Here is a 20,371-nt window from a genome sequence, read left to right on the forward strand (position 1 = left end):
CACCTCTTCTCTCCAGTGACTAATACTTTCTGTCTCCAGAGTCCTCCTACCATCAGGCGTGGGAAATGCAGGTGGAAACATCATTTCTTAAAAGTGTAGCTGCCCCCTACTCCCCTGGGAGGCAGGGAGTGGCTGACAGGGGGCCTTGCCCAGGCACTTCTGGGGTATGTATGTGGAGGGGAGGGACTAGGCCCAGGTCAGCCCCTGACTGCTCCTCCTTGGTGGCACCTGCCCTGCTGGGGCTCCAATTAGAATTCCCACGGCTCCCTGCACTCTCCTCTCTCCCCTCGGCCCCCATTCCATGTCCTGCATCTTCCGTGTCTCCCCATTCACTGTTTTCTCCTCACTCAGGCACACCTGCCTTGGCTGATGCCCTGGTTGCCTCTGCCCTGGCCCCTCCTCCACCTCTTCACAGCCTCCCCCTCCAGGCCCTTCCCTCTTTGGCTGCTAAACTCACCTTCCTCTGACTGCATCTCTTCCCTCTGAAACCTTTGGTAGCTCCCCAGTACCCACTGAGTTAAAAGTTTTTAACTCATTTTTATTTTTATTTTTATTTTTTATTTTTTTTAAAGATTTATTTATTTATTCATGAAAGAGAGAGAGAGAGGCAGAGGGAGAAGCAGGCTCCATGCAGGGAGCCCGACGTGGGACCCGATCCCGGGACTCCAGGATCACGACCTGGACCGGAAGGCATGTGCTAAACTGCTAAGCCACCCAGGGATCCCCTAGCTCATTTTTAAAGAAGATTTTATTTATTCATTTGAGAGGGAGAATGTGAGTGAGCACAAGTCAGGGGGAGCAGCGGGAGGGGGAGAAGCAGACTCCCCAGTTGAGCAGGGAGCCCTGTTTGGAGCTTGATCCCAAGAGCCCAGGATCATGACCTGAGCTGAAGGCAGATGTTTAACCAACTGCACTACCCAGGCGCCCCTAAACATTTTAGTTCAGGATCCAAGGGCCCCAGCCTTTGGCCTCTCCTGCCTGTTCCCCACCATAGACCTTTTATGCCAACACACCGGCCCCGTAACCAACCCCAAGTGTTTGCTTCCTAGGCCCTTGCTCATGCTGTTTCTCTGCCCGGAAGGCCTTCCCTAGACCCTGTCTTTTTTTTATGTCAAATGCTATTCTTTCGAGGGCAAAATAAATATGTCCTCTTGGCTAACACCTTGCATTATCCCTCCAAGCTGAAGGGACCTCCCCAACCCTTCCCTAGATCTCTGATATTATGTGTCACTTTCTGTCCCACATTATTCTTTTCCTTTAAGTACCAGCCCAAGGAGCCTCTTCGTACTTTGATAGGGAGACGCGGCTTATTCTTTAACCACCCCCAGTACCAAGCAGAGTGGTGGGCACTGAGCAGGTGCTCAGAAGAAGACTGGCAAATGGATGACTGATGCACCTCTTGGGGTCCCACATCCAGGCTGCTCCTTCCCGAAAGGTGGGGCAGGCCTGGCGGTTGCCACACAACCACATGCCACCCTTGGGTGGTTTGTTATTAGGAGTATGCTGGGGCTGTTACAATGAGCTGGAAAGTTCCTTCATTTTCTGGGCTCTGGAGCAGTTTGTGATAATAAAAAGAGCTTTGTGCCTTTCATGGGGGAGATTTGTCTCTTCAATTTCATGGGAAATTATTGGCCTATTCAAGTATTATATATTTTCTTGAGCCAGTGTTGTTCATTTATATTTTCTTAAATTGTCCATTTCATCAAGAATTGAAATTCTTTTGCTGCGAAACTGCATATAGTTTTCTCTCAGAATTAAATATATGTCTGGATCCATAGTCATAGGCCTTCCCTCTTTCCAAAGGCTTATTAGTCTTTATTCTCTTTTTGTCACTAGTAAGAATTGCTAAAAGCTTTTTTTTTTTATTTCAAAGAATCAGCTTTTGATTCTTAGATATCTACTACTTTTTCCTTCCTCTCATTTTCTTAGTTTCTACTTTCATTGATGATTTCTTCTTTCTTTGGTTTTATTTTTCCTTGCCTAACCTCTTGATTTAAAAGCTGAGTTAACTTTCAGTCTCTCTCGGTTTTTTGGAAGTGCATTGAAAGCTTTAATTTTCCTCTGAGTACCACTTTGGCCTCAAACCAGAGGTTTTATTATTGTTCATTGTCATTCAATTCTAAATTGTTTGTAATTTCTGCTTTGCTTTTCTCTTTAACTAGAGCATTATAGAGCAGTATAGCTTTGCAAACTTTCAAGTGGATCATTTCTTTTATACCCATGTTGCTGTTAATTTCTGATCTTATTGCATGTAAGCAAAAGACAGCCATAGAACTGCTTTCTGGAATTTGCTGAAATTTTTATTTATGACCTAATATGTGGCCAGTTTTTGTGACGATTTCATGTGTGTTTGGAAGTGCTTATTTACTGATTGAGCCTAAAGTTTGTTCTCTCGGATTAAGGTTTTTTGTTTTTAAGTTTATTTACATAATCTCTACACCCAGCATGGGGCTCCCACTCATGACCCTGAGATCAAGAGTCGCATGCTCTACTGACTGGGCCAGCCAGGCGCCCCTCTCAGACTAAGTTTTTAAATTGCATTACTTAAATCATTACTTTTCAGGGGGCCACTTGTCTTGTCTGTCTCTAAGAGAGAGGCCTGTTCAAGTTCCCTCACAATGATTAATGGGATTTGTCTAAACCTCCCGTGTTTAAAAATCAGGTTTTTATACATGTACATTTTAGGCAACATTTTTATATGCTTATGATTTATGACTTTGACATTTCTTGATGCTTGTACTTTTTCCATTATTATAAATACACTGGTTTGTCCTATTCAGTGCGTTGGCCTTGAATCCTATTTTGTGGATATATGTGGCTGGCATATCCTTTTCTATGCTTTCACTTTTTATTCTTTCTGTGTCATTTTGTTTTATATGTGTCTTTTGTAGTAGCAGACAATTGTAGTAGCAGACAAATGGATTTTGTATTGGGTGTCTGCTTTAATGGGTGGGCTTAAACCCATTTGCATTTGTCGGTCATAGTTAAATTTACATCTACCGTCTTCCTCCATGTCTCCTCTTTTAGTTTTCTTATTTTGGGGTAGTTTATTTTTGCCTTTTGTTGGATTGGTCTCATTTACTTTGTTCTGGTTTTTTTTTTTTTTTTTTTCTGATGATGATTAGGAAATTTTCAGTTTTATTTCTTATGGTTATTCTAGATACATACATATGTTTGTATATGTATAATTACATTTTTCTATTTTTTTAAAGATTTTACTTATTTATTCATGAGAGACACAGAGAGAGAGAGGCACAGACACAGGCAGAGGGAGAAGCAGGCTTCACGCAGGGAGTCCGACATGGGACTCCATCCTGGGTCTCCAGGATCACTCCCTGGGCTGAAGGTGGCACTAAACCGCTGAGCCACCCAGGCTGCCCTATATTTTTTCTATTAACATCTGGATATAATTAATATCTTCAGCCTTTTCCCAAATGAGGCAAGAAATTTAGTAGTAACTTACTTTTCCCCTGTTCCTACCTTCATATATGGGTTATCACAGATTTTAGTTCTGAATTATCATTCATTTTCTTCTGATTGTGTCACGGCATTTACTTAAACTTAATTATTATGTTTTGCTGTGTCCCCTGTTTATCATTGTTTATAACGCGACTCATCTTTTTCTTTCATGAATCTATTTTTCACTCTGCTGAAGTCTTTCCAACAAGAATTCTTTTAGAAAAAAAAAAAAAGAATTATTTTAGAAAGCATGGATAATATTATTCTTAAGGTAATCAATGTGTGAAATAACCGTTTTTCCTCTCCAAAGGGTCCATTTTGATTTTTAGCTCTCTACTGAATTGGGTTTTTCAAATTCTGAATGATCATATTTTCACATATCCTAGATCTCTCTAATTTTTGTTTTGGACAATACATACCTTTGAAATCTGTGAATACATTAATGACATATCACCTGAATGTCTTCTGCTGTCCCATTCACCTTCCCATCCTTTCAACCAAATCTGTGACATTTTCATCTGTTTTGCTGGTGGGATTTATTTAGTTGCCCTTGGTCCCTACCTAAGGTGACACCAATTTCCACCAGTACCTTCAACTGGCTGTATTGTTCTCACAGTACATAATTATCTCCACCAGAAATCATATCACCCATTCATTTGTTTGTCAGTCTCCCTACTAGGTTATGAGGCCCAGGAGAGCAAGGATGTTGCCTCATTCACTCTAGATCTATAGTGCCTAGAACACTGCCTGGCACATAGTAGGCTCTCAGATATTTCTTCAGTGAATATATGAACAAAATTCGGTAGACTTCACGTTCACGTTCATTTATTCATCCAACTACTCTTGAGTTCTGTTTGTGCCAGGTTCCGAGAAGGCCAAGCCCCTGTCTCTGGAGCTGATAGTCTAACTGGGGGCCTGTTAAATGGGCAGGAAGGACAGTGGGCCATGAAGAGTCTGTACAGGGGTGGAGAGTGTCCCTGGGAGCTCAGGCAGCAGAATGCAGTGAGTAGAATGCAGTGAGTCAGAGCCTGCTGGCCAAGGCGAAGGGAGCAGGAGAGGAGGGATGGTTGGGGGATGGATGGCCCAGAGGTGGCCAGAGCAAGGGGAGGAGGACAAGCTCACACCAGACATTCCTGTAGGGCTTCTTTGTGTCAGGCATGGTTCCAAAGGGCTTAGTATTTTCACTTAAAACAACCTTTAGGATCCTCATTCATGGAAGCGAGGGCTCAGAGAAGTGAGTTTGCCCAATATCGTACTCCAAGAATAAAGAACCAGACTCATCCCAGAATCTGGCTTCAAAATCTATAGCCACCTGCTCCTCTGCATCCAGGGAGAAAGAAAATGGGCCTGTCAGAGAATAGAGTGAGCTGGGAAACGGGAAAGGCTGGCTGGCAGCAGGGGCTGGCAGGATGCTGAGGGCTCAGGCCTGCACATCTCAAGGGAGATGCCCCAGCTGGCTGTGGCCACTCTGAAACATCCTGGGGTGAGCATTTTATCTCAGCAGGAAGAAGCTGAAGGGGAGTGGGCTTCAGGAGTCCATGGGATGGAGGGAGGGAGAGGGGGAGGACGGGTTAGGAAGAGAGCCTTTGCTGAGAGGGTCCCCCGTCCTTCTCCCCAACTGTTCTTGCTTCCTGCCTCAGCTCCCCTTCCTACCACCCCTGTGACAGCCCCATCCCAGGGCCAAGTGAGCCTGGCTCTCAGAGGCCTCTCCTTTCCTGTCTCCTGCCTGCCCTCCAGCCACACTGGGACCGAGGACCCTCCCTGACCGGGGATGGCTTTCTCAGGGCTTCCCCAACGCATGTCCTGGGGCTCTCCTCCCTAGGGGCTGCAAGGGAGAGGCATCATTCCCAGCTTACAAAGAAAGGGGGCTCAGAGAGTCAGGAAACTTCCACGAATGAGCCTGTAAGGACTGCAGGGAGGATCCAAGCCCAGGTGTGGGGACCCCAGAGGGACTTCGTAGCAGAGCTGATTGCTGGCTTTATGAGGCTTTTCTGCAGACACACAGTTAAGTCCAGGAAGTAAGTAGGTTGGAACTGGCAGGTCCACAAGTGAGTCTCTTAGGGCCTCATGCTTTGAGCTGTTGAGGCCCTGCTGGGTCCCTCACCCCTCAGCCAGGGTAGTCACGCAGCCTCTTCTGGGGGTGGCTGGTCCCCCTCTCCTGGGGGACAGCAGCAGCAGCATGGGGATCTGCAGGCCATGGGAGCTCCACCATGGGTGGTGACAGCCCCTGAGTGGCCTGATCCTACCCCAGTTCTGGACACAGCCGGGCAGGAGGAGTTCAGCGCCATGCGGGAGCAGTATATGCGCACGGGGGACGGCTTCCTCATCGTCTACTCGGTCACGGACAAGGCCAGCTTCGAGCACGTGGACCGCTTCCACCAGCTCATCCTGCGTGTCAAGGACAGGTAAGGGCAGCCGGGCCAGGACCTCCCAGCTCCTGAAGCAGGGCGGCTCTGTCTGTCTGTCTGTCTGAGTCTCAGGTGAGACCTGAAGCACAAAAGGGCGGAGAATTCAGACACTAGTCCCTTTGCTTCCTCGCCCACTTCTTTCCACGGGGCCAAACTGCTTCCAGGGCCTTAAGTCAGCCCCCTCCCATCTCCTACAGTCCCCAATGACAGACTGTTTAACTAGTTTAACCAAATCTTATCACGTCCGAAGAAACAGTGAATTTCCTCTCCAGTACCCATTGCAATTGGTTAAGTCACATTTGACTGTGAGATTTACAAGCCCCTAATTAAAGGCTTGTTTTTCTTTTCCTTAGCATTATATGGAGTAATCAAATAATTTGTAGTCTCTTTTAAGCCTAACTGGTCTTTTCAGTTAACTGGCTCTTAAAGAGGCATCGTAAAGAGAGTAAAAGGCTTAATTAACAGGAAAGCAGCAAGCTTTGAACAAATCTCAGTAAATTCAGAAAAATATACTTAATACCTGTCCAAATACCTGGCAAAGTGTTAACAGTTTTATCAGGTAACAGATTACACACTCACACACTATACACACTCATATACATATGTACAACTCCAAGACGGTAATATCAGTTACGCCCCTGACTATAGGAATTTCAAAGGAGAAAACATAAATAACTCTAAAGTAGGAAAATATTCAACCTTTTGGCTAACCAAAGGGCAAAGGAAAATAAGAAAGTATTATTTTTCACCTGTTAAATTATAAATTATTTAAATGAAAATGCCCAATGATGTTAAAGATACTATAAGCCTGGCATTTCTTTCACCTTTAGACAGCAGTATGGCCATGTAGATGGATGGGAATCTTTAAGGCAGCTGTGGCTGTGATCCCTCCCTTCCTCTCCTGGGAGCCATCCCAATTTTGCAGCTGCCATTTATTGAGTGCCAGCTGTGTACCAGATGCTGGCCCTGGTGTGCTTCCCAAGCCACTGCTGATGGCTGCAGCAGCCCTGCATGGCTTGTGCATCAGGGTGACCAGGAGATAAGGGAGCAGGTCTGGGAAGCCAGACCCCCCGCCTCGAGCAGCTCCCCCCCCCCGGGGCCCTCTCTCATGGTACTCAGCCAGGGGTTTCCCGGGAGGACCCCTTTGCTCTCCCTGCAAGAAGCCTAAACTCCAAACCAAGATAGCCAACCAAGACACCCCAGGCCCCCCTTCCTCTGCCTGGAGTTGTGTAGCTCCAGGCCCACTGGGGAGGCAATGGGGGCTGTGTTATGCCTGTACTGTGACTATGTCACCTTCACCAAGTGTGGGGGCAGCGAAACTTCATGAGCTGCTGCTGTTCCTTTCTTTCCCAGAGAGTCATTCCCGATGATCCTCGTGGCCAACAAGGTCGATCTGATGCATTTGAGGAAAATCACCAGGGAGCAAGGAAAAGAAATGGCCACCAAACACAATGTAGGTGGCGTGTGTGCACATGTGTGTGTGTGTGTGCGCGCGCGTGTGCGCACTGGGCAGTCAGGGATGTATAGAGGTCCGTGCCCATCCCTCCTGTGGTCCTTTGGGCCTCCTGGGTAGCGGGTTAGATTCTGCAGAGACGCCTGGCAGCGCATATGTGCTGAGGGCTATGTTGTGAAACAAAACAGCAGACTGGAGAGAAAGCACCCTCTTCTCAGTCATTGGGAGCTCCGATGTGGGGACCAGGTACCTTCATGGCCTGCGAGCAGTGGCGTTCAGGCCACCTCCTGGCCCCCAACACGGCAGATTCATCTCTGGGGTGTGCAGAGGGTTGGCTTCTGTCCCATTCTCTGAGCCAGCCGCCTGATTATGCTCAGAATCATCGGACCAGCTGCAGTTCCCCAAGCCCTGTTCTGTGCCAGGCTTTGTGCCGGGGAGCATTCACTCCTCACCACCACATGTTGAGGTAGGGCTGCCCATCTTACAGTTGGTCAAGCAGGTTTGCCCAGGCCACACAGTGAATACCAGCAGACATCTTTGTGTGTGTGTGTGTGTGTGTGTGTGTGTGTGTGTGTGTGTGTTTTCAGTTCACTGTGATGCCCCTTTGCCCTCTGGATGTACTGGGTGGGGTCACTGGGTTTCTTCTCACCCTCCCTGGCACGGGCACAGCCCAAGCCCCTGGCCCCATTGGTCAGTTATGTAGAAGTCCACTCGGCCTGCTGGGAGGTCTGCTGCAAGGTTACCCCTTCCCTCTGCCTGGTGGGCCCAGCTCTGTGAGTAGAGGAAGGGGACTCACTCCAAGTTACTTCTCCTCATCTCTGCCTTCTGTATTCATTCATATGTTCATTTAACTGCCCTAGACCTGGGGAAATAAAACTTACTTTATGGTGCTTACTTCTAATGACAAGAGACAGATAATAAACAAAGCAGATTACACAGCGTGACATGTGCTATGGAAAAAAGTAAATCAGGGAAGGGGGTCAGGAATCTGAGGTGGAGAAGGATGCTTTTCCAAATAGGGCGATTAGGGAAAGCCTTGCTAGGGAGGGTGCATTTCAGCAAGGACTTATAGAAGGTGAGGGAGTAAGCCCTACAGATCTCTGGGGAAAGAATGTTCCAGCCAACGTAATAATCAGTGCAAAGACACGACGGCAGGAATTTGAGCATCAGCAAGGAGGCCAGCAGGAGCAGAAGTGGGAGGGGTGGGTAGTAGGAGGCCAGGTCAGAAGAGGGTTATAAGGCTTTATAGGCTTTTACTCAGAGGGAGAGGGGAAACCATCAGAGGCTTTGAGTGAGGAGTGATGACGAGGTCTGGCTTATGGCTGAACAGCTTCTCTCTGGTGGTCATGTTGAGAAGGACGCTAGGGGCCAATCATGAGAGCAGGGAAACCAGTAAGGGGCTCCCACAATAACCCAGATACAGGTCAACACAGCCCAGGATGCTGCTGGTGAAGGTGGCAAGGAGGTGGTTGGATTCTGGACATGTTTCCAAGAAAGCCAACAGGATACATCCACAGATTGGATGTGGGGTGAGAGAGAAAGAAGTTATGGCGGGCGACCCTGTGGTTTGGGCGTGAGCAATTTTCTGAAGACCAGAGTGTCGGATGGGACACCTGGGTGGCTCAGCAGTTTAGAGCCTGCCTTTGGCCTGGGGAGTAATCCTGGAGTCCTGGGATCGAGTCCCACATCGGGCTCCCTGCATGGGGCCTGCTTCTCTCTCTCTCTCTCTCTCTCTCTCTCTCTCTCTCTCTCTCGAACAAATAAATAAATAAATCTAAAAAAAAAAAAAAAAAAAAAGACCAGAGTGTCGGTGATTGGGCAGGAGAGACAGTAGGAGTAAGTGTGTGAGACAGGAACTTGGTTGCAGATCTGCGGGGTTTGAGGAGCTGAGTAGATAATCAGATGGAAATGCCAAGGCAGCAGTCAGAGACAGCATATGGGGTAAGTATTGGCAATCGGCAGCGTGTAGATGGCATTTGGAGCCGTGAACGCCAAGGGAGCCAGTGTAGATAGGGCAGGGATCCTAGCACCGAGGCCAGGATACCTCACCTAGTGATGTGGCGAGGTGAGGAGGCCACCAAAGGGCCTGAGCTGTGGGTGACACTTGAGGCCCACAGTGGAGCGTGGTGGCAGCCAAGTGAAGAACGTGTCCCAAGGAAGAGGGAGTGATCCACCGGGACAGGGCTGCCCACGCTCTCCAGAGGAGGGCTGGAGACTGACCGCTGGCTTCGCAGCAGCTCTCTCTGACCAGAGACAGGCCTGCGGTTTCCTCAGGGCTCTCACAAACCCCTTCTGCGTGACCCTCCCAAGCAGCGGGGTGGGCGGGGTGGGGGGTGCAGAGAAGTGACAGCCTGCCCCTACGGCCCCTGCTACCGCAACCTGGGGCTCCCATCTCTCAGCTGCCTTTCTCCTGCAGCAAATCCTGCTGCCTCACTTATCATTTGACCAGGCGACTCTGCGAGGTGCTATGGACAACATCCTGTTTTAGAGCTCATAAGGCAAGTTCCTCCTTAGTGGACAAGGCAGGCGCCCCACCCGGCGCCGGAAGGTGGCATTTCCTAGCCCTGTGGTAGAGTCAGATGGTGCTACCATTTATTGCAAGGTTCCCCTTGGTTTAAGTGTCCTTGCTAATGAAACCCTAGAATTCCAAGAACTTCAGCCTTTCTTCAGTGGTAGAGGCAGGACCCCCAGAAAGAAGGCAGAGGGCTCTTGAGGCTTTGGGGGGGATGCTACAACTCCTGTACTTCTGAGTGGCACAGTGGGATGGCAGGCAGCAGTGATCTGAGGCCCCCGGAGTCACAGGATGTGAAGGAGCTCCAGGTGGGTCCCAGCCCCAGCTACAGGCACCTTCCTGCCCCCACTCTGGGTGTGCACATGGAAGTGCATTGTCCTGACCACAGGATATCACAGGATTCTGGCTTTAAGGCCCCAGCAGGGGTGCCCCCCCATGCCTGGGAGAGGCCCTGAAGCTGCCCTCGACACCCCTACCTGTCCGTGGGCAGCCAGGCAGGAAGTGGAGCGTGCACCTGGTTCAAACTTTGATTCTCTGCTGGCTGCCATGTGGCTTTGGGCAAGTACGTCACCACCCTGAGCTCAGTCTCCCTCGCTGCACAGTGGAGATGCTTGCTTACCTCGGAGGGTTGAGGTGGGGATTAAGTGGGCTCAGCGATGTTGATACATGGCAGGCAAAAGGGCCCATGGTTATCTCAATCAAACGACCTACAGTGGAGGGCAGAGGCTCAAAGAGTTGTTGGATGATCATTTCAAAAGTCTGAGCCATGTTTTGTGCGCTCTTCCCCTGTGTCCCGGCCAGCTACGAGACCTCTGCTTGGAGCCACGGCAGTGTGTGAAGATACTTTAGGATCTGTTCTGGGCAGTCGTTTACAACATGCTCCTCTAAAACAACAGCTCACCCTGTCACCCATCCCAGCCGTGCATTTGAACTGATCATTTTTGTTTTCTTCACTGGGCTTTTCTTCTTTGACAGTGTTATAATGAAATGCCTTAATTTTGTAACCAGGAAAAAGTTTTGAACTATATACCAAAGTTCTTTTTTAAAAAAAAGATTTTATGTATTCATTCATGAGAGACAGAGAGATAGGCGGCGACACAGGCAGAGGGAGAAGCAGGCTTCTCCCAGGTTGCCCAGTGCGGGACTCCAACCCAGGACCCCGGGATCACAACCTGAGCCAAAGGCAGATGTTCAACCGCTGAGCCACCAGGTGCCCCTGAACTACACCGAAGTTCTTCAGTCTGACCACAGCCGGCCTACCCCTCTGGCCTGGGAAAGCCCGTGTATTTTGGGTTTTTTGTTGGTTTTATTTTGTTTTTAATTTTTTTTTTATTGGAGTTCAATTTGCCAACATATAGCGTAACACCCAGTGCTCATCCCACCAAGTGTGCTCCTCAGTGCCCATCACCCAGTTACCCCCACCCCCTGCCCACCTCCCCTTCCACTACCCCTTGTTCATTTCTCAGAGTTAGGTGTCTCTCATGTTTTGTCACCCTCACTGATATTTTCACTCATTTTATCTCCTTTCCCTTTATTCCCTTTCACTAATTTTTATATTCCCCAAATGAATGAGACCATATAATGATTGTCCTTCTCCGATTGACTTACTTCACTCAGCACAATACCCTCCAGTTCCATCCACGTTGAAGCAAATGGTGGGTATTTGTCGTTTCTAATGGCTGAGGAATATTCCATTGTATACATACACCACATCTTCTTCATCCATTCATCTTTTGGTGGACACCGAGGCTCCTTCCACAGTTTGGCTATTGTGGACATTGCTGCTAGAAACATCGGGGTGCAGGTGTCCTGCCATTTCACTGCACCTGTATCTTTGGGGTAAATCCCCAGCAGTGCAATTGCTGGGTCATAGAAGCCCGCGTATTTTGTATGAACCCCACACTCTCTCCCCTCATGGGGGAGTGGGCACAAACCCTTCTTGCCTTTGTGGGGTCCCTGATACAGGAGAAGAGGGGTGCTTGGGACTGCATCCTAACCTCAGGCAACCTTTGTTCTCCTTCCATGCCAGCCCAACACATGGTGTAGACACGGCCCTCAACACCTGTCTTGTGGGGCTACCTCGGCCACACTGCTGATGTCTGTTGCTTTTCAGCCGGGTGATGACTCCTCAGTATTAAACGTGCAGACATGAGCCTTCTATAAACATGGCTGAGCTCCCGGACTCGTAGATGCAGACCAAACAAGAGCTGAGCCCGGCGAGCTTGCAGGGGTATGGGGTGTAGGGGGATGAGGAGGCACAGACCGGCTCGGGGTCACCAGGGGGCTCGGGGTCACCAGGGGGCACCGTCCTGCCCACGGCCCAGCCTCACTTCAGCCTTTCCCACCCAGGTCCCCCCTGTAGAGAGCCTGGTAAGAGTCAGATCTCCTCATGGTTGAGAAACAGGCCTCAGAAAGAAAAAAGAATAACATCAGAACCTATTTTGGTTTGATAGATGAAGCAGTCTTTAGTCTTCAAGTATATAAAAAGATCAGGGTTTTTTTTTTCTATTTTTAGGGGGCTATTAAAGATCTCTATGACTAGAGAATAAGAGGGAATTAGAAAGGCTGTCAGTAGAATTTTCCACCCTTAAAGAGCAAGGGGCCTGAGGTTGTTAGAGCTGTGGTCCTGTGGGGATCTCTAAAGGCAGGTGGCTTCTTGGGACCTCTGAGAATTCACAGTTTTAGGGAATAGGGCTTTGTGGACCTCAGTGCTACTTTTACCAAGTTGAGCTTTGCCTTCCAGATTCCGTACATAGAAACCAGTGCCAAGGACCCACCTCTCAACGTGGACAAAGCCTTCCATGACCTGGTTAGGGTAATTAGGTGAGTGAAGCAGGCCCTCTGCGGCAAGGTGGGCCCCGGGAGGACCAGAGGGTGCAGCTTCTTGTTCCAAGGCCGTGGCTGCGTGCTTCTGGGCCTGTTTTGGATTTCTTATCCCTCTGTCCATTTTTTTCCCCTGCCCTTCCCACCCTTCCCACCCACCTTTGCACATGCACCCTCACCCCAGGTGAAGCCTTAAGCATAAGCTGGAGGGAGGTGCCTTCCTGCCTGTGGTACCAACTCAGCCTCCTCTCTGGCCTCCCCGGGGCGCTGCAGCTCAGGCTCCTGCTGCCCTCTGCACCGCCTGCCTTCCGTGTTCTCCCAACACCATGCCTGTCAGCACCAGAGGAAGTAGGCCGCTCTGCTCTTCCCCCTACCCACCGACGTCAGCGCACCCTGCAACATTTCACCTAAATAGCTACCATTTGGGTTCCTAAACTCAAGATGCTGAGGTGTTGCACATGTGCCTGCTTTGCAGACTGCACACATTGCCAGTGTCCAAGTGTTCCCATCTGCCCATTTCCTAAATCTGCAACATACAGATCAGCTTAACCAGTGGTCCTCACATAGGCACGTAGTGTGAGGCCATGTGCTGGCGAGTTCTACGGCTGCCGGTTAGTTATGAACTCGTGCTCTCCCCTGCTACTTCTCGGCCCCCCCGGATACACACACACACACATGCACAAACACACACACCCCTTTTCTCATCATTCCCCCGTATGGACTGCGATAGTGCAGCCCTCGTTTTAGGCTTTAGCTGGCAGCTCTGCATTCTCTTGAGCTTTTGCCTCCAGTTTGGGTATGCCACCCTGCCCGGAGCTGGTGGTGTCTTGGTTATGGACTGGTAGTTCCAGGGCAGGTTTTTAGACTTAGGAAGAGTTAACAGAAAACATATAAAAAGCTTTTACACTTGAGGGGCTTGCCATTTTATTTAAAATACAAAACACAAAAATAGCGGCCAATACTGAATAGCTCATAATGCAATTCATGATTTAAATAATTGCAGCCACAGCATGATGTCAGGAATTCTCACCAGTATTAAGACAGGCTTTGCCCTGTCCTCTCTGCCTTCCCACTTCCTTTGCCCCAGAGACACTCTCCAAGCGAGGCCCTCCCCCAGGGTCCAGAACAGGCCTGCCACCTGCACACCCAGGGGCAAAGGAGGAGCAGAGACCATTCTGATTCTGTTTTTCTGCTGTCCTCAAAAGGCAACAGATTCCAGAAAAGAGCCAGAAGAAGAAGAAGAAAACCAAATGGCGGGGAGACCGGGCCACCGGCACCCACAAACTGCAGTGTGTGATATTGTGACAGGCCTGAGGCCCTGGTGACAGTGACCGTGGACCGGCCAGCCCTTGGGACCCTCCACTGCCTAACCACACTGAAAACCATTTCTAACCACGACCCTTGGCCCGAGGACCTGGCATGAGAAGGGAGAAAGGGAGGGCGGGCAGGGAGGAGGTAGGCTCTGGCTTTGCCAGAACGGCACAGGCCTTCCCATGTCTCACAAGAGACAGGGAAGCAACACGAAACAGAAGCAGCATCCAAGCATCCCTCATGTTGATTCAAAGCAGCTGTCCCTCATCTCTGGGTGGCTGTGTGGTGGCTTTGAAGTACACGGTATCAGCGGGATGTGGAAGCGAGGATCCATGGACAGAGTACCAAACAAGCCATGATCGATTCCCCCACACCCCCCTGCCCCCAGCCCAAAGTCTGAGCTTGGGTGTCTTTTGTAGATTTTTAAATTATTTTAGTGATTATAATTTTATTAAAGGGGTCTGTGCCCACTGACTGGCAGAGCTTCGTATCTTCAGCAGGCCTGTCTGAGACCACGTCTGGAATATTGTTGTTGTTGTTTTTAACTGAGTTTTCCCCTGCAGTGCCAAAACTCAGCTCAGCATGGAAGAGGGGGCACCGAGAGACTCGTGGCCGGAGGCCTGGGGAGAAGCACCCCACTCATGGCCTCCAAACCAGAGAGAAGAGAGACACATTCACCCAGAAGGTTTTACTGTGCTTGAGATTGCAGGTATTAGGAAGCAGAATTGTATTTTGCTGAGCGGAGAGGCTGGCAGGAGCATGTCAGTTTTAAGAGGGGTTTTCATGATCCTGGAAATAGAGAAATTAAGCCGATTGGCTTTGCAAAAGTGTTCGTCTGCATTGCAGACAATGTGGACCAAGCTCTGTGCTCCGAGGGCTCTCCTGCATGTATCTCTTCCTGCTTTCCCACCACCTGCACTGCCTGGTGCCTCTTGGATGCAAACCCACGGGCATGGAGGTTTCAGCACGTCATGGTAGGCTCATGTGGATGCCATCCAGAAGGCTCTAGTTCTTGCTGAATCTTAACCAAAAATGATCCAATACTGTTATTGCTAAAAACAGCACCAAGACCCAAAGCCTTTTCCATCTGAGTCCACTGACCACCGCTCCTTAAAGCCCAGTAAATGAGCAAACCCTGCTGAGCATTTGCAACCCTACGATTAGCTTGCCTTTCTGGCACACACTTTTCTTAGCTTCTTGGATCTTAACTATAACATAATCAGAGGAGAAAGAAAGGTTGGGGTGATGACATGGCCCCCACATGTCATGTTTCTATAAGGGGTCATCTCCCCCCAGCTTCCTGACGATGCCACGTCCCTCTCAGGTGCTGCTGGTGTGATCCAAAGACTGGATTTTCCCAGCCAGGGAGGGTGAAGGTGCAGCAACAACAGTGCACCCCTGACAGAAGGTCAGAAGATGAGGCAGCATGGCTAGTGGCCTCATTTTCCATTTACAGATCAGATCACTAGGCAAACTAGAGCATCCCTAACAGGTGGCCTGGCTTCCTCTTTGGTGAAAGAAACCCTGAGAAAGTGAACACCCAACTGGACATCAAGACACCTGGATTCTTGTCTGGTTTTGAGAGTGTGCTGCGTTCCTAACTCAGCAAGATCACCAGCACCAGGGGGCCCAGCGACTCTGTGTCGAATGAAATAATTGGGACTTGGGTTAATTGGAAAATCAAACTTTGTTTGTCCAAATGGCCCTTTTTCCCCCTGACCCTGAAAAGAAAGAGAACAGAGAACATTCCAGGTCATGCACTTCAGAGTGTCCCAAGATCCGATCATATTAATGGGCATTTTAAACACTCACAGGACAAGGCCCTTTCCTACCCTTCTGCTCCTCTGAGCCGAGTCCACAACAGCCGCGGGTGCAAAGGGGATGAGGAGACTGCAGCAAGACAGGCGGGAAGAAGTATGGATGGAGTTGCTTTGCGCAAAGGAGTGGTGGAGTGTGGCGGGAAGCCCTGCGCACAGGGGAGCGGCCACTGCTGGAAAGCTGCTCCTGGGCACAGATGACCACCACATGCCCCTGCTCCCTGCTGTCTGCAGAGCCTGCAACTTCTTGGCAGCACGAGATCCTGTTGGAGGCGGATCAGCTGACCTAGAATGAAGCCCTTAGCCATGAAGGTAACCAAATAAAGGGGTTCCATCTGCTTCTGGTCCCTCCCTCAACAGGGGCAGTGCATCTGCCCACCCCGACCCTATCTTCCGGGACATCTGTCCTGCAGTCAGCCCACAGCTCAGCTCCACAATGCTCGAAGGAGAAACTGGTTAAGGAAAGGCCTTCTTCTGCTGAGTCAGGGGTCAGGCTTCAGCTTCCATGACCCTGTGTTCCCCATAGGTGAGACAGAGGACACTTTTCAAAGACCGTTCTTCATGTTTTAGAGAATTGTGGGCTTCCAGATAGGCCAGAATGGAGTGTACCTTCAGGCATCCCCCGTACAATATCTTCTCCATGGTCATGTGGCAGGGTCAGCTGGGATACCCATTGGCCATGCTACTCCATGACTTGAGGTGTCCAATGGGACTTGTGTCTTTGGTGACATTTTGGTGTTTCCACTGGTTTTCCAGACCACCAAATAGTGCTAATTTTACATCTCCCAGAACGCACGCTTCCTAAAATCCCCTCACCCCATGCCTTTGCCACTGTGTGCTCTCAAATCTCCTCCTCAAATTTTGACACCCCCAACTAGGGCTACTTTTCTATCCAACAGGTAATTTTAGCCATCTTCCCCACCCCTACAGCCTGGGGCTCTAGCCACTGACTTTTCCTATACTTTGACGCACGGAGGTCACTTGGATGGTTTATATTAGGACTTTGACCCCACCTTGTGTTGTCTGCTGTGCAGAGTGCCTGGTAGCCTAGTGTGGCCAATCTCACTTTGCCGGGAGATGTGACCCACTAACACATGGCAGCTCTGACCCAAAGGCCCCTCAGTCATGTGACAGTAAATCTGGAGCCACAGATTCCCTCCATTAGCAGCCCACTGGGTTAGAAATTCCATGTTGGGTTTACATAGAACGAAAGATACTTGAATTGTTGAGCACCCATGAGTGCACAGCTTCTGCTACCCGGTATTAACAGATGGCCATTGTTGTGAAATGGGAGTGATGCCTGAGGGTCTTGATGATGCTTGAGCCTTTTATGTAACTTTTTATTAAGTCTTTGTGTATCTCAACTCATTAATAAAGAAAAGAAGAACACTTGTCTTATATCCTCTTATTCAGATATTCCTAAAGTTTTGCTGAGAACATTATAAGTTGTCCGTGTCTGGCCCGGGAGACCTATCAGAGTAAACCTGAAGTGGGGAGAAGACCACTGGTGGCCATGAGGAGTGTCTCCTTCCTCTCAGGAGCCAGAGGATGAAGGCAAGTGGGTATGGTGATTAGAGACACAGCCTCTTGATGTGTGGCAGCCCCAGATTTGAGTTCTGCCACCGACTTTTATGTGCCTTTGAGCAAGTCCATGCTTCAGTCTCCAGCTGCCCTGCCTGAGAACGGGATAATAGTGTGCACCTCCTAACTGGACTGAGGTTGAAGCTAAGTTATGGTATGGATCTCAGAGATGGTGCTCTCTGTAAAGGACACTGGGCTGACACTGCTTTCCATGGAAGCTGCCCCCTGCCCCCATCCACAAGATCAAAGTCTTTTGTTCATTGTGGTTTCATTTCTCTATTAATTGAACCTGGTGGGCAATTGGCCAAGTTGAGTCTCTCTAGGTCCTTTATCCAGGGACTAGAGACCAACTGACCATATCCCTCTCTCGGGATGTCTTTGGGGGGTGATAGCTAAAGCATGTAGACCCAGATTCTTCTCAAACCCTCTGGACTGGGAGCAGACCAGTGTAGGAGCAGTGGTGTGGCCACTGGGCCTGACTGCCTGTGCATTCCTTATTCTGCACGTATTTATCAGGAATTGGGCTGGGTGGTAGGTCTATGGTAGTGAGCAGAGCAGACAGTCTTCTGGTCATCAGCTCTCCTTTAGTCCTGAATTAGTTTCCTGTGGCTCTTGTAACAAATTACCACAAACTTTGTGGCTTAGAAGTTTATTCTCTCACAGTTCTAGAGGCCAGAAGTTCAAACTCAATACCAGTGGGCTGAAGTCAAGGTGTGGGTAGGACTGTGCTCTCTCTGGAGGCTCTGGGGGAGAACCCACTCCTTGCTTCTACCTGCTTCTGGAGCTGCTGGCATCGCATAGCTAGTGACCATTTCCCCCCAGTGTTCAAGGCCAACATCTTCAAATCTCTGTCTTCTCTATCTTCACATGGCCTTCCCCTCCCTATGGCAAGCCTCCGTCCCTCTGAGCTGATGCTCCTTCCTTACTGAGAAAGTTGAAGCCAGCTGAACAGAATTTCCACAGCCTCCTTCCACTGCCTCCACCCACCTCCTAGCATCTGCACCCACACACTGCCTTCTCGGCTGCTACAGGCAAACCATCCATGCTCCTGGCTGAAGCCAGTCCCTTCTCATGGGTATGAGAACACATCCAGGACCTCCCTCTGGCTCTTCATCTCTCTCTCCCCTACATCATCTGTTCTCTCTCTTGGATCTTTCCCATCTTCAAACAAGAGCAAAACTTTCCTTTGATACACTGCATTTTCCAGCTACCACTAGCTTCTCTGTTGCCTTTTGTAGGAAGCCATCTTTAAAGGGTAATCTACACTCAGTCCATGAATTGCTCGCATTCCTTTCTCTTTAAACTACTCTAAACAGACTTTCACCCATCGTTCTACTGCCACTACCACCCTTCTTCTCAAGGTCAGCCATAACTTCCATCTTGCTAAATTCAGTGGCTGGTTCTCAGTCTTTTCACATTTGATCTCATTAGTGCAGTTGATCACTTCCTTGTTCAACTTTCTTCCGTTGGCTTTTAGGATGCTATACCTGTGTGTTTTTCTCCTTCCTCATGGTCACTCCCTAACCCCCTTTGCTGGATCCTCTTCCTCTGTTGGAGCATCTCATAGCTCAGTCCTTGGTCTTCAACCTACCATATGATCCAGTAATTCCGCCATTGGGTATTTATCCAAAGAAAACAAAACACTAATTCAAGAAGATGTATGCACCCTTATTTTATTGCAGCATTATTTACAGTAGCCGAGATAGGGAAGCAACATAAGTGTCTATCAATAGATGAATGGATAAGAAAAATCACACACACACACACACACACACACACACACACAAGAACATTATGCAGCTATAAAAAGGATGATACTGTGCAATTTGAGACAACATGGATGGAGCTAGAGGGTATTTTGCTAAGTGAATGAAGACCCATAGGCCCCTCAGAAAAGGACAGTATATGATTCCACTCACAAATAGAATGTAAACAACAACAACAGAAAGTGAATAAATGAAAAGCTGAATCAAACCTGCAGATACAGAGAACAAACCTTTGTTGCCAGAGGAGATTAGGGTGGGAATTGGGGCAAGAGGAAGGAGATACAGGCTACCAGGTAGGGAATGAGTAAGTCATGGGGATAATAGGCACAGCATAAAAAATACAGCCAATGAAACTATAAGTGTTGTAATGGGACAAATGGTAGCTACACTTGTGGTGAACATAGTATAATGTATAAGCTTGTCAAACCACTAACTTGTATACCTGAAATAATATAACATTGTGTGTCAATTGCACTTAAAAGAATTTTGTTCAAGGTAATGTATAGACTTGTAGAATCACTATGTTGTACACCTGAAACTAATAACATTGTACGTCAACTATACTTTAATTAGAAAAAGTCTCCACGTCATGGATTCACAGCCCAATGGGGATGATGAACCATTATGATCTGTGCATTAAGAGGAATCCCTCCACCTGGGGGAGCCACAAGGGGCTCTCATAAACTTAGTACTCCGTGGTTGAGGAGGTTGTTCACTGACTAGATGAGAATTTCAGGTACATGTTGGGCCCAGTCGTTCCATCACTTGTGAAGATTAAAGGTTTAACTGCCCAGGTTCCCAGGACTATTTAAAATAAACTCCGCCTCCATCTCCATGCCCGTCTGAAGAGGCAGTTCCCAGGTGTCCCATGGATGTCAGCATCACCCAGGAGCTTGGAAATGCAAACTCTTGGGTCCTGTTCAGACCTACTCAGAATCCACGTGGTAGCAAGATCTGCAGGTGATCCATGTGTGCAGCCCAGCGAAGTCTATCACTGCCTTAGAACATCAGCCCAGCATCAGGACACCATCTAGTCCTGGACTCACGAGCCTCAGACCCTGTTCAACCACGTCCAGCCGGACGAAGCCTCCTTGGCATTCAGCTTGGCTGTGAGAGTTTTGCTCCTCTGCCTGTAGCAGCAGCAGGAGCTGCCTGGCAAGGCAGTGTGCTCACAAGTGTCCCCCCAACCCTGGTCAGTGGGACACCCTTAGTTATGAGGGAGATTTTACACAAAGGGAAGG

General features: G+C 48.9%; 1 protein-coding gene across 8 annotated transcripts in view; it reads left to right on the forward strand.

The window, feature by feature from the left end:
* MRAS (muscle RAS oncogene homolog) overlaps window positions 1-17,172 on the forward strand; it is a 56,243-nt gene extending 39,071 nt beyond the window's left edge. For 7 of the 8 annotated variants that reach the window (XM_072726976.1, XM_072726980.1, XM_072726975.1 and 4 more), the window contains 4 exons: window positions 5,711-5,864; window positions 7,221-7,320; window positions 12,576-12,655; window positions 13,861-17,172. In XM_072726976.1, coding sequence (XP_072583077.1) covers window positions 5,711-5,864; window positions 7,221-7,320; window positions 12,576-12,655; window positions 13,861-13,960 — 434 coding nt within the window. In that variant the 3' untranslated portion in view covers window positions 13,961-17,172. Of the gene's footprint in view, window positions 1-5,710; window positions 5,865-7,220; window positions 7,321-12,575; window positions 12,660-13,860 lie in introns of those variants that run through there. The other variant, XM_072726979.1, reaches the window with a different exon arrangement.
* The last annotated feature ends 3,199 nt before the right edge of the window (window positions 17,173-20,371 follow it).

This window comes from Vulpes vulpes, chromosome 11 (assembly GCF_048418805.1).
Source record: "Vulpes vulpes isolate BD-2025 chromosome 11, VulVul3, whole genome shotgun sequence".
In the NCBI taxonomy this organism is placed as follows: domain Eukaryota; kingdom Metazoa; phylum Chordata; class Mammalia; order Carnivora; family Canidae; genus Vulpes; species Vulpes vulpes.